The sequence below is a fragment of the Octodon degus genome, unplaced genomic scaffold (assembly GCF_000260255.1).
Source record: "Octodon degus isolate 3935 unplaced genomic scaffold, OctDeg1.0 scaffold00051, whole genome shotgun sequence".
In the NCBI taxonomy this organism is placed as follows: Eukaryota; Metazoa; Chordata; class Mammalia; order Rodentia; family Octodontidae; genus Octodon; species Octodon degus.
In genome coordinates this window covers 7,436,984-7,451,080 of record NW_004524627.1, presented here as the reverse complement: position 1 = coordinate 7,451,080, position 14,097 = coordinate 7,436,984, and the positions used below count along the sequence as shown (strand labels likewise).

General features: G+C 45.2%; 1 protein-coding gene across 2 annotated transcripts in view; it reads left to right on the top strand.

The window, feature by feature from the left end:
* Ido2 (indoleamine 2,3-dioxygenase 2) overlaps positions 1-14,097 on the top strand; it is a 69,636-nt gene that overhangs the window by 39,641 nt on the left and 15,898 nt on the right. Inside the window, exons 3-7 of one of the 2 annotated variants that reach the window (XM_004633120.2) lie at positions 4,814-4,933; positions 6,946-7,064; positions 10,825-10,839; positions 12,325-12,424; positions 13,480-13,597. In XM_004633120.2, the coding sequence (XP_004633177.2) occupies positions 4,814-4,933; positions 6,946-7,064; positions 10,825-10,839; positions 12,325-12,424; positions 13,480-13,597 (472 nt within the window). The remainder of the gene's footprint in view (positions 1-4,813; positions 4,934-6,945; positions 7,065-10,824; positions 10,840-12,324; positions 12,425-13,479; positions 13,598-14,097) is intronic. The other variant, XM_023717318.1, reaches the window with a different exon arrangement.

Sequence of the window (14,097 nt, the reverse complement as noted above, 5' to 3'; positions counted from 1 at the left end):
GCCATAATTCTGATGTGTTTTCCTTTGAATGTGATCTGCTTCTTTCCTCTAGTGGCTTTCACTATGATATTTTTGTGTTGGATTTCTGGGATCTTGACTATTATATGTCTTGGTGTGTTTTTAATTGGATTGAAGTTATTTGGAGTTCTGTATGCTTTGGTTACATGAGTATCAGATTGTTTCTTCGTATTTGGGAAATTTTCTTCTATTACTTCTGCCCATATTCTTTTTATATAATTTGTATTGACTCCTTCATTCTCATTGATGCCTATTAGTCTCATATTGTTCATTTTTGCATCATCTTGCAGGTGATGAATTATTTTTTCCTGCATCCTCGTTGTTTTTAAGTGATCCTTTCTTACTTTTTCACTAGCTGCACCAGCATCTTCAAGATCTGAAACTCTGTCTTCACTTTCACTCAAACGGTTTTTCAGGCTTATGATTGAGATTTTAATGTCCTCTATATCTTTTTGACTCTTCTTCATGTGATCTATTTCTTTCCTGTATTGCTCATTCAAGGAATTCATCATTTTTTTAATCTCCTGCATTTTTTATCAATGTTTTCTTTAGAAGCAGTTATTATTTCTTTTACTGCAGAGATTTTACAGATTGGGTTTCCTCTTTATGTTTCTGTATTTGATTCTTTAGTTCAGGTGCTATAAATTTAGAGTTTTCTTTTTTCATTTCAGACAGTAATTCTGCTTTGCGTTCTTTTAAACCTTTTTGCAATTGCTTATTTACTTCCAACACTACTAATTCACATATTTCAGCTAAACTAGTGTCCACTGCATTTGTTCTGTTTGGGCATTGTGTTTCCTTCATATGTTTCTGCATTTGATTCTTAAGTTCAGCTGCTATAAATTCAGAGTTTTCTTTTTTTTAATTCCAGAAATTAATTCTGTTCTGAGTTCCTCTTTATGTTTCTTTTATTGTTTATTTACTTCCGATGCTATTGATTCATTTATTTCAGCTGAGTTAGAGGCTTCTGCACATGTTATGGGTGGGCTTGAGGCCTGAGATTGCATTTTGGTCCTTGTCTTTATCATTTCATTTAACACTGACCTCTGCCCTTTGGTGTAGAGCTTTGGTGCAATTATGTCCTTATCACTTAATGAAATTTGGGTACTGATATACCAAGATCTAGTTCATGCAGTTGTGCCTGGCTTGGATTTCGCTACTGTGCTCAGCTCCTTACTGTTGTTGCCCTTGGAGGTGGGCCTGCTGTACACCTCTGGTAAGATGATCTGTTCCTGGATTAGCTGTGTGGTTTTGACCCTTGTCTCACTGCAGGGACTTTGGCTGCAGGGTTTTACCTCAAGCCTGTATGCTAGATCTGGGCTGGGTCTGGAGGGGTATGAGGAGCGGGGGCGAGAGAGCGCAGAAGCTCTCACACACACTCAGCAGTGTTGTGTTTTGGTGGTTCTGCAGGACTACGAAGAGTGCGGCAGAAGTTCTCACTCAGAGGGTGGACTGCACTGGGTCTGGCTGGGCGTGGTAGGTCTGCAGAATGCGGGGAAATGCCTCTCTTATGGGGAGGGCCTAGGCTTGGAGCAGCGGGCAGGCGCAGGACAGAGCAGAAGCTCACCCCCACACTCACAGGGCCTGGGTTTGGTCGGATATCCACATTTCTTTTAAACAAAACAGAAGAGATAGTCATGTAAGAGCTGTAAAGTTCTTTTTAAAATGTATTTAGTACAGGGACTCACTACACAGATCGGACTCACAGTGATCTTCCTGTTTTCAGACTCCAAGCACTGGGATTATAGGTGCATGCTACCATGCCCAGTCTTAGTCGCCATCGCAGCACACCCTGGAGCTGGGGCCAGCACAGCAGGCAAGGGATTGAACCCAGTCCCTGCATCTGCTTAAGCAGGTGCTTTAACCCACTGAGCTATCTGGCCAACCTTATAAAGTCATCTTGCCATCAATCCCCTACTCTATGTTATAGAACAAATGAACAAGAAAAGTAACATATATTTAATAACAAGGTAAAATGTTTGCCTTACCTCTTATCAGGGTATAGTATAAACTAGAAATATTGAGACTGGGTGGCATTATTGGGACAGCAATGGACAAAGGGAATCTAAAAATTTAAAACAGAAGCTACATAAAGATGAAGGTATCTAAAGAAACTTAAGTCATGACAGAGATAAAATAACAGAGCAGTAAGGGATGAAAGGCCTCAACAGGAAGGCACTGGTGGAGCCAAAAGGTGGATCTGTGACTTCACACAAACTAAATTCATTACTGGTATATTAAGAACTTAAGCATAAATACAAAATTTGTGGAACTTTCAGAAGGAAAATTAGAGAACTGTCTTCCTGTATTGGAATTAAGAATTCTCTAATAAAACATGCAATTGCTGTGTTTCTAGGATAAACTTGTTACCATTCAAATAGTACATTTACTCATCACAATAGCCCAAAAGAAAAGAAAAAACTTCAAAGTGAGAGAAGATATTATCACATATGAAGCTGAAAAATAATCAAAAAGGATATTGGTATCCTGAAAATATGTAGTCATAAAAGTCATCACGGAAATCAACCAGAGCTAGGAGTTCAGTTCAGCTGTAGAGCACTTTATTAACATGGGCAAAACCTTGAGTTTGGTCCCTAAGATGAAAGAAAACAGAGACAATGAGAAAGAGAGAGAGAAAGAGAGAGAGAGAGAGAGAGAGAGAGAGAGAGAGAGAGAGAGAGATTACCTACCTTTCTTTATCAACTTGAGTCCAGAAACTGACAAAATGTTAATTGGGTATTATCAAGGAGGACAAGGGTTCAGTTACTGTAGCATCTTTTCATCTTTTCATTGTGATGGAAACCTGCAATGTCTGGTTTTAGTCCAATATCCTTTATAATTAATTAATGAATTTTAATATCCTGTCATAAGGGACAAGTAATTATATATTTATATACTCAGACATTAATAACTCAGAACAATTTGGCTTAGACATAAAGTGTGATCAACATTTCTTATTCTTTTTTAAAAAAAGTGTTAATAATAACTAATTACATATCTATTCAATATGCCAAATGATAATATAAATGTTTAGGTAATGCATGTACAGATCTATATTTGATATTTTAAAAATGTTCTTTAATATTTATAACTTTAGAAAATAATGTATGTTTTTTAAAGTATCGTTCTTATGCAGCAGCCCAGTCTAGTGGAAGAATCAGAGCTGTCAATAGAATAAGGTGACTGGCATCCCTTTCTAATACTGGAATTTTGATATTGACAAAATGTGAGGCTAAAGACAGTCATTCATTTTGTGTATTTATATAATACACAAAAGCTGGTGAAAGAAGAGTCAAAGTTCAACCAAGCGGCCTGCTCCATCTGTGTCCCCGTGGGGCTTCCTCGGAAGCGCCCAGAGGACAGGACCCAGGCTCGGAAAATCGGGAAGGAAGCCCGCTCAGTTAGGGGCACAAATAGAAATAATGTTTTACACTGAAATGAGTCAGAATGAAAATATTTATCAAAGTATATTCTTTCCAATATATAAGGAAAAGGAAGTACGGAACTGAGTTGATTACTTGGGAGAAAATGTTAGGTGTACCACAAATCACTCCCTATTCATCTTTGTTTAAATAGAAAAAAAAAAAAAAAAAAAAGACTTCCTCTACAAGTTTTTGTTTGCCATTTTAATCCCTTCATTGTTTCTTAATTGCATGTTTGAGCTGCCAAGATCTCCGGAACGCGTGGGCGGGCTCCAGAAAAATGCTCCTGAGCGGGAGGAACCTTCTCCCGTGGGCGTATCTGTTTACATTTATTTATGTTGGGAGTGGGTGTCGCTATGTAGCTCAGGCTGGCCTGGAACTTGCTATTTAACTCTGTAGCCCAGGCTGGCGACTCCTGCCTCAGTCTCTTCTTGGGCTGAGAGTTTAAGCTAAGGCTGCCCGGTAGGTAACTGTGGCTACTCAGCACTTAAATTGTGGCAGAAATTACCAGTCTTGAAGACTTTGAAAGGGCCATTGTAGAGCATTTCCGTATTTTTCATGTTACTGTTCATTGATTTTGTTATATAATGACCTTAAAATGCACTGCTAAAAACTAACTTCATGCTTTCTTTTTACTTTTTCTATTTCCTCTTCTTTTTGCTTTCGTGCGGCCGCGGGAAAGTTTCCCACAGAACCACGGCTCCGCGCTGGGCGGGGCGCGGCGTCCCGGTGGCTGGGACCCGCCCGCAGCTCCGCCCTCGCCCGGCGGTGAGGAGCCCGGGCCGCGCGGGGAGGCTCGCCCCCTGGCGGCCCCGGCGGGCACTGCCGCTAGGGTCGGAACCCGGCCGCAGCCTCCTGCTCCAGCCCCGGCCCCGCCGCGAGCTCCGCCCGCCTCCCGCCTGCGCGATGGGTCAGACCCGCGCTCTGGACCCCGCTCCACGCGGGCTTTCGCTGGTGACAGCCCCAGGGGCGGCCGCGGCCGGGAGGCCGGCAAGCCCGGGCCGCTGACAGGACCGCGGGAGTCGCCGGACGGACCCGGGGCGGGAGCGAGGCGCGATTCCGCCAGCCCGGGAGTGACTCGCGCTGCGGCCGCAGGGCCGGGGTGACCGGCTCGGGTGAATCTGAGCTCCATCCCAGCTCCACCCCAAACAGAACAGAACGAAGCAGCAGTAGCTCCATCGTCTCGCGGCGGCTCGGGGCGCCATCCACGCTCGCTCAGAGCAGCATGGCCCGCCCCAGTCTCCCTGCCGCGGGCGCCCGGCAGGTGTGCAGGCTCCGGCGCCCTCCCGCTCCTCGCCTGCGCCCCCGTCCCGCCCACACCCCCGCCCCAGCACCCGCTGCCGCCCCTCCTCACAGGGCCCTCCCGCCCGCAGATGCCGCTGCTGAGCTGCCGCCACCTGCAGGGCCACCGCCAGCAGCGCCTGGCACACCTGCTGCTCAGCGCCATGACCGCCGGCTTCGTCTGGCAGGAGGGGGAGCAGAGGCCAGCGCAGGTGAGGGCGTGGCTGCAGTGGGCGTGGTCATGTGGGCGCGGTCATGTGGGCGGGGCGACCGCCTGCTGGGTCCTGTGCCTGTACCTGCCTGCCAGGGGTCGTGCTGGAAACGGTACGTTTTTTGTTGTTTCCTGGGTGTCAGTTGAAGCAAATGGGTTTCACTGACATTTCCACGCAGGAATGTCATGCTTTGATCATATCCACAGACAACCGTGTCCTAACCGCCGCCCTCCTTTTCTAAAACTTCCTCTTCTACTTTGAGGTTCTTCTGTTTTGAGGAGAAGAACATATGAGACAAAAGAATGTGATCCTTGTCTTTCTGTGACTAATTTCACCCTCCAGTTTGGCCCATTTTCTTGACAATGGCGCAGTTCGATTCTCCCATATGGGTAATGCTCCCTTGTGGATACATGCACCATATTTTCTCTACGCACTCACCTGTCCATGGGTGTGAGGGCCCACGTGTACCTGGCTCGGGTGATAGCGCCACAACAGAGCGAACGGGGATTTATTTCGTGTTCTACCTTCATTTCCTTTGGCTCATGTGTTAGTTCTGTGTTTTAGAATTCTGTGAACTTTCATATTGCTTCCCATAGGGTCCGGCTGTAATGAACTACATTCCCACCTACGGTCTATACTGGTCATTTTTTTTCCCAAAAAATCCTTGCTAGCGTTTTTCTCATAGTAGACATTCCGCCTAGGGGTAAGTGGAACCTCAGTGAAGTTTCTGCTGCCATTTCCCCAATGGTTAAAATACTGAACACTGTTTTTATTGGCCATTTGCATTTCTGCTTTTGAAAAGTGTCTGTTCAGGTCATTTACTTATTTAAAAACAAATTACTTGTAAAGGGCCCATTTAAATAAAAAGTACTTTTCTTTTCCTGCTAGGAAGGGCACATTGTCATTTACTATTAATCATTACTTGTTTAATACTGCTTTCTTCAAAGCTGATTATTAGCCTGTCTCAATAATTTATTCAAGCTAGTTCTGACTCTGCACATTTTATAGTTTCCTTTTTTTTTTCCTGTATTTTATGGAAGGGTCTACAGGTTGTTCAGGGTCTCACTCCTAGATCAGGCTTGTAGTGATCCGCCTGTTTACAGCCTCCCAAGAGCTGGGATTTCAGGCACGCTTCAATCCTCCGAGCTATATGGCAGACCCAACATTTTATGCTTCAGCCTACACTTTGGAACATGAATTTCCTGTCTTGCCATTGGCAGAGTAAATCAAAAATATTTTCCATTTGTCAAAGAACACCTTTCCCAAAAGTCAAAACATTGCCCACCCCAGAACTGTGCCAAGCAGTATGAACTGGGATTTACTTCCCAAAAATGCAGGTTGAAATTACATAAAGTAGTACAGAGGTAGAAGAGAGGAAAAAATATGGATGGGTTTTGTCTCTGGCCTTACTCCAAAGTTGTTGCTGGGTTTGACCTCTGAAGTGACCAGCAGTGAGTAATACACAGGCCCAGTGTCTAGTCCTCCTCTTCCTCACTCATGTGTTCTGGTCTCATTCATATGCACATATACACACTTGCACACACACACATGCACACATACACGCACACACACACACACACACACCCCTTAGCTACCTATGAATCTATATGTGTATCTATATGTGACAGAGTAAATAAAAAATATTTTCCATTTGTCAAAGAACACCTTTCCCAAAAGTGTTCCACATTTGGGATGGTTTTTCCACTTTTTACTTCCTCAGCTCTCAATTTATACCTATACATTTTCATAATCCTCTTCAGGTTCTCACTGCTCAACTTGGTGTGAGTTCCAACTTTGCATTTTCATATATGTCACAGCATGTCCTCATAAGTAGTATTTTTCTTAGGTTGTTCACAGAAACTGTGCCAAATTCATCAACTGGAATCACCAGGTAATTCACATTTGGTCCTTGGTCCTCTCTCACCTCAGTACTGCTGGAATAAAAGATTACCATTGCCATTTCCTCCACTGTATTGTTTCTAGAATGTGCTGTCAGCATTTATATCTTAAAGGTACTGCCAAGAAGTCTTGCCATCCCCATTGTGGAAGTCTCTAGAATCCTGGGGCTCCCGCCTATCTTGGTCCATGCAGATGTGGTGCTGACAAACTGGACTAGAAAAGACCCAGAAGGGTAAGGTGGGGAGAAAGGCCAAGCCCTGGCTCATCTCCAACATTGAAACCAGCAATGGTGAGCTTAGCATTTCAGTTCTACTCTAGTGGAACTGAAGTAGGCTTGCTTAGCTACTTTAGAATTAAGGATTTCATGTGGATCTCTTTACAGTTCCAAAGAAAGGATGCAATTGAAAATAAGCTTCAAGATAATCACAAGTTCCACAAGTTGCCTCTGAACCCATGTCTCATACATTGCCCTGACCCATTTATTTTATTTTTTAAAATTGTTATTTATTTATTTTTGCTTGATTCACATCACACATGAATTTTTCAACTGGACTTCTATTTTACTTTTACTATTATTTCTAGAAAATCTTTAATTTATTTATTTGTTACAGGTTTTCGCTACACAGCTCGGACTCATAGTGATCTGCCATAGCATGCCCAGGGTTCTGGGGCCTGCATGGCATGCAGTACCTACCAGGGATCAAACCTGGATCCTTGTGCTTGCCAGGCAGGCACTTAGACAGCTGAGCTATCTCCCAAGCCCCTCAACTTGACTTTTAAACTCCTGAAAAGTTAGAGTGTCTTTTTCTTTTCTCATCAAATTCTTTATTCCCTAATATATCCTCTGTCCTAGTCAACTAAGGACAAGGGTTTCAGCAAGTGACCATTAGAGATCATAAGTGAACAATTAAGGATAACTTAAGAGGAGCTGCTTCAGAAAGCTCCGAACCAGACAGCTTCTCTTATATGAGAAGCCTGAAATATGAATAATGAATAAAACAGAAAAGATGGTAGGAAACAAAAAGGGAGACTGAGTATAGGTGTGGTAGGGGTGAGATGGGAGAGGAGGTAGGAAGAGAGAGGGAGTTAGGATTGAAAATAAAAGGTATGATGTGTGCATACACCAGTTCCTCAAAGTGACTGCCACTCTCTTGTATCACAAACATACATGAATTAGAAAACAGCAGTCATTCCACGGACATCTGAGGCAAGGTTACTGAGTGTCTTGCAAATGACACTCTAGTTGTTTCCTCGAAGGACATCCTCTGTGTGGCCCAGATACCATACTGTGAGGAGCCACATCCACAGGAGAGGCTGAAATAAAGGTGCTGGAATCATCAGTCTTCTCTATCTAACCAGCAGCACAGGCACCAGGGATATGGAAGAAAGAGCCTTCAGTGATTCCAGCTCAGCTATCCTGGAGCAGAGGCAAGCATCCTGGCCATCCCTTGTCCAGAAAAAATGCAAAAGAAGAAGAAGAAGGAGGAGGAGGAGGGAGCGGAGGAAGAGGAGGAGGAAGAGGAAGAAGAAGAAAAAGGGAAAAAAATGAAAGAAAAGGATTTTGTGCTCTAGCTGTGGTGCAAGGACAATCTGGCTAACAATAGCATCTATTCTACCTATTCTCTCTTTAACAGTTGTCCTAGGCACAGAGATATTTATTTATAGAAGAGATAGCATGAGATTTTAGCAAAAAATCTATTACCCAAAATAGGTGAGAAAGGGCAAGACAGCCAAATGTATTCCATACTCAGATGCTCTAGATAGATAGCAATCACGTTTGTGATGGATTAAGGTAGGCAAGTAGTGAAGTTGGGCATGAGGGAGAACTCCCTCAGGCTAACAATTGTAGGCAGCCATGGGGTTGCAGCAGGAAATGGCAGGAAGTAATAGTGAAGAATGAAACATTCAGTGGAGACCCTAGCTCTAGGACTTCAGCATTTATACACCCCTCAGAAGAGGGGCGATTGGGCCATCTCATCTCTCAAAGTACCTTTGAACTCTGGATGTTACATTTTCTATAATTATCAGTTGTGCTGTTTAAACAATTGTTCTTTGATAACAAAACTGGTAACTGAGGGCCGTCCAAATAGCTCAGCAGATTAAAGCGCCTGCCTGGGAGTTTGATCCCCGGGCCGGGCCTGCCATGCCAGCCGCTCCCCCAGGGTATGCTGAGACAGCCATTGAGACTGGGCCTGGTGGTGCATGCCTGTTATCCCGGCACTCAGGAGGCTGTAAACAGGAAGATCACTATGAGTCCAATCTGCGCAGTGAGACCCTGTACACCCTGTCCTAAATACAAACAAATAAACCAAAAAACACCTGGTAACCAATGAAAGGCATTGAATTCTGTAATGTGCAGAATTTGGGTGGGATGAAATAATAAATATGTGGATGATTTAGTCCCATCAATACATGGAATATTAAATCAGCTGGATTTGTGATTTAAGAGAAGAAGAAAAAGCAACTGAATTGGGATTGGAAAATTGAGAATATAATAAGAGAAAACTATGGTCTTATGAGGTGAGGGTGCAGGGCTGGATTAATTAATTCCGGTGAACAGACACAGCCAGAGAACCCCAGTTGATCTTGGTAATGACCTTCTGTAGTCTTTTATAGGGTAGTGGGAGCTTTCTACTATAAAGGAATGAAATATATAAGAATAAAGTCCATCGAAATTGGTTACATAACTAGAAGTGCATGAAAAATGCCAAAGAACAATATAAACAAATAGTATAAACAATAACAACAGTATTTCCTTCTATTTTGGAGACAAGATCTTGTTTCATATTCCAGGCTGTGTTCAAACTCCTGATCCTCTTGACTCATCCTGCCAAGTTCTGGGATTACAAGTGTTTTTTAGAATTTCAGAAAAATGTCATCAGTGCAGGTTTTAAAAATCACAAAAAAGTGTGGTGAGGAGAGCAGGATGTGACCTAAGGCAACCCTTTATAGATAGGTAAGAAAACAATAATGGAAATGTGACTTTTGGCACTTACAAAAGTGTAAGAAGAATAAAATAGTTTATCAAGATAACTATAGAGAGCCCTTCCAGGTTCTCACTTCAGTATGAGAGATTTCTATCTGTAATCCCAAAGGAGACTTACTGAAACTCTAGCAAATTAATCCACTTCCAGTGCAACTGGTATACACAGAGATACAATGATATGTCCAAGATGGTGGAGAGCCCAGGGGACCCCGAGTCCAATTAGGGTGATGGCCAACCAGAACAAAGGCCTCCACTGAAGGCCAGATACAGTTTTATTAATTCATGATGAGGGGAGTGCCTTGGGAATAGGCTGTGAGAGTGGGTGGAAATATATAAGTGCCGTGAGCTGGGCTAGGTAGGTGGTCTGAGGCCGCCTCTGCAGTACGGGGAGGGAAGGATATGCAGAAGCTGTACTCTGCATCATGCGATGTAAGGTAGTATCTAATGCTTAGGGTTGGTGCTTCAACTCAGATATGCAGTCTTTTATGTCCTAGGAAGTCATAGCCTCTTATCTCAAGTCTCAATCCGAGCCAACATGTTTTTTTGGTGGCTCTGGGTGTGGGGTTGCGCTGCCCTGTGGCCTTGCTTCACAGCTACACACACTTGCACCTTGGCTGGACCAATTTGTATTGCTTAAAGCCAATTGAAGTGATAAGGAAAAGTCCTAGCCAGCTCTGTACATACACATACATGGATACAGGGCCAGGTTTAGTCGAAATGGAGACAACTGCTCTCTTTTGAGGACAGTCATCCAGGTGGTCCTCCACAATAGCCTCAGGCCAGTTCCCCAGGGTCCAACTGGTGAGTTGTGACTAAGCTCGCAGGTTGTCCCCCATGGCTCATATTTGTGTTCTACCTGTGGACACTCATAGAGGATGTGAATGAAGGCCTCTGTGTGTGTATTTCCCATGAGCATGCATGTGACCTAGGAGCTGTGTCTGGTGCAGGCTCTGAATTGTTCTTTCTTTCTCTTTTTCTCCTTGTGGTGGATAATGAATTTGACTAGACCTCTGGAAATCAGGTAAGTGGCCAGAAATCTGAGTCATTTTAGCATTCATACTAATTATGAAAACTTATAATAAAGAGAAAGCATGCCAATTGACACATGCAGAATAATAACAACTGTAAAAAATGTATGACAAAAGACAAAAAAGACATGTGCCAAATATGACAATCCTAAAAAGTTGGAAGCCATTGGCTCTGCCTTGCAGAGGTAAGGGAAGGAGACATACTACTGTGTTTTCTAATCTGCACATCATAAATTAAAATGCAATACAAGGAAACAAATAAGACGTCACTAAGTTTCTTTCAAGTCCCATGGCCTGAAGGCTTACTTCACTAGTTTTTTCTGAAAGGCCCAATTGCAGACAGTGGTTATCCCTAGGGAAGAATCCCTTTCAATGGCCCATCTGACCATGATAGGACTACAACTCCTGTGTTCCTGGAGACCAAGGCTACCTCCCAGGCCTGTCCCCTCTGTCCTCCAGCCTCAGCTCCATAAAAGGACAGCAGGAGATGGGGGAGGGAAGGGGAAGCAGTGGCTGCCCAGGCCTGCTGCAACAATGGCATTCTAGACTTATTTTTGTTTTGTTCTATTTTGGTTTGTTTCTTCCTTTCCTCATGTTTAAAATGTTACAGTGAAAAGTAATGTGTGAAGTTAGCTTCATAGGTTTTGTGCACCGAATATAGTTGGGATGCCTGGATATTTTAAAGAAGAGCAGGTGATTTGCACCAATTTCTGTCAGGTCTCAGCTCATCCTCTGTGTCAGGTTAAAAGGAGCGCTGGCCTGGCTACAGAACTACTTTATTCCCATCTGATTCTGTGCCTACCCAGCTGTGTGGCCTTGGGCGAAGCATTTTGCACCTATGGGAGGTAGTTTCACAGCTTCCAAGAGGGAAGCCTTATCTGCTTCCTACCACTGCCATCACCTTCACCAAGGGCTCTAGGGCTCTGGCTCTGGACTTGAAGGAAGTGATTCTGCGGAATCGGCTGCCCCTTTCACCAGGCGCTGTTTCAGTGGACTCTTCCACTGGGGTGATGGTCTAGATGCAGTGGTGACCAGGCTTTTAGTGAGGAGTTCTCAAAATGCAGCCCCAAACCCACTTATCACACAGAACTCCTTGCAGTGGAACCTGAATATTGAGGTTTCAGTTTAGAAACAACAAACAAACAAACAAACAGTCATGGGAAGCTTGGCTGCTGGAGTGACTAGATGCACATGAAGATAAAAAGGACTCTGAATGTCCACTGCAGCACCCAGGTCATGGATTCATGACTCGTGTTGAGAACCGTCAGGGCCCTGCTGGCCTTCCTGAGCCACAGCCAGGGGAATTCAGGCTCGACCTCACCTGCACCCTCCCTTCCCTGAGTGTTGCTGAGGGTGCACGTGCCCCGAGGCTGTCTGAGAGGGGAGCCCTTTCTCTCCCTGTAGTGATCTGACTCAGTGTGGGCTGCAGATGGACTCTGACTCCAGCTACCTGACAGTGTGATCCTCTGCTTTCCAAGTAACCTGGAGACCATCGTATCAATTCCTGGGGGAGAGAGCCTGCGTGGCTTCGTGCTGGTGACGGTACTGGTGGAGAAAGCGGCAGTGCCCGGGATTAAGGTATCTCCTCACTTCATGGCACTTTGTCCTCCTTTTCAGTGGGAAGTCAGTCGAGTTCTCCATCCCTCCTAGTCCTTACCTTGGGAGTAGAAGGATGCATTCTCCAAGGCTTTGCTCTAGGAGTGGGAAATCGGGGTACATGAGGCAAGTTGGATCTAGTGCAGGAAAATGAACTCATGTAGGGGAAGGGAAAGAAATGCAGCGCTTCATAAAATGACAGCTGAAACTTCATCCAGACTCCTCGGAGAAATGACAACTAAAAGAACACCTGAGCGAAGTACAGTGGTGGGGAAGAGGGAGACAGGAAGGCAAGTATCTGGTAGAGAAAACCGCCGTGCACAGGCTCAGAGGGAAATGAAATGAAAGGTACCATCGAGACGCCCCAGCGCTGGGGGTTGCAGGCTTGAGTATTTCGAAGAGTCCATCGGCAAGATACCAGGCAGGCCAGATATAAGGCACAAGACTGGGGCAGCGTGTGCTCAGCTAGAATGCAGTGCTTTGCCTAAAGGGCATTTACATTAAATCTATGCTTGTGCTCAGCACCTTCCGGGTGAGCCGCTAAGACCAGTGAGGCTCCATCTTCAGTCCTGGACAAAACAGGGCTGGGGTGTAGCTCAGGGACAGTGCGCATGCTTAGCTGATCAACCTCCATTATCCCACTCCACCCAAAAGTGAACTACACGGTCTCTCGTTCTCTTCCGTGCGTCCAAACCCCTGGACCGCACAGAATAAAATCTCATCCTTTCCAATGCAGGTCAGCGGAATGGGGATCTTTGGAATCTGATTTCACATCACAGAGTTTTGGAGTGTGCGGTTGCCCTAGCTGGGACGCAAAACTGGGAACAGAACATGATAAATCCAGTAATAGGAGCAGCACAGGAAGTAGTAGCGAATGGAAAGAGCCAGAGAAACTTAACCCGCGCTCTCCAGGAGCTTCCCGCGGAGACCCTGACCCTCAGAACGACATCACCCAGATTCAGTTGTGTGTGTGTGTGGGGGGGGGGGGCACCCTGGGCCCAGCCTCCCAGAACTGAGGATGACGGTTCCTTCCCCAGGCACTGGCTCAGGCGATCAGCGCCATCCTGCAGGCCGACGATGACGCCCTGCTCAAGGCCCTGCAGCGCCTGAGACTCTCAATCGAAGACATCACCAGAACCCTGGGACAAATGCACGGTGGGTTACTGGGGAAGGACTGCCGGGTGCAGAAGGGCTCCGCTTAGGACCAGGGCCCTGAACCTGGCTGCCTGAGTGCGCGATGATGCGCTTGGCCACACGATGGCAGTAGCGCACTGCCTTTGTTTTAAGGTAAACTAACTTGCTGTTGATGGTATCAGAATGCTCTCAGTCTTTGGAACTTTTGTCCTTCTTTGTGTTCACTGTGATTAAGATAGTTCCGGTCTTCGGACTGTTGAAGCCTTGCTAAAGTTGGGAGGAGGGGCCAGGCCAAGCTGTCTTAGTGGTCCTGAGAGCTCCACGCAGGGCCCGCTGGAGGGAGTCCATTTTCCCAATCTGCAGTGGCCCTGTATTTCTTTTCTCACTGTTGGTTCCTAACAGGAATGACTTCAGCTTTAGACTCCCTATGGCGGCAGACACAAGTTCTCATAAGTGTGGTCAGGCAAACGGGCACGTTCCCTGGCTATTACAGTCAGTGTCCAGTAGCTGGCAGGGTCCTC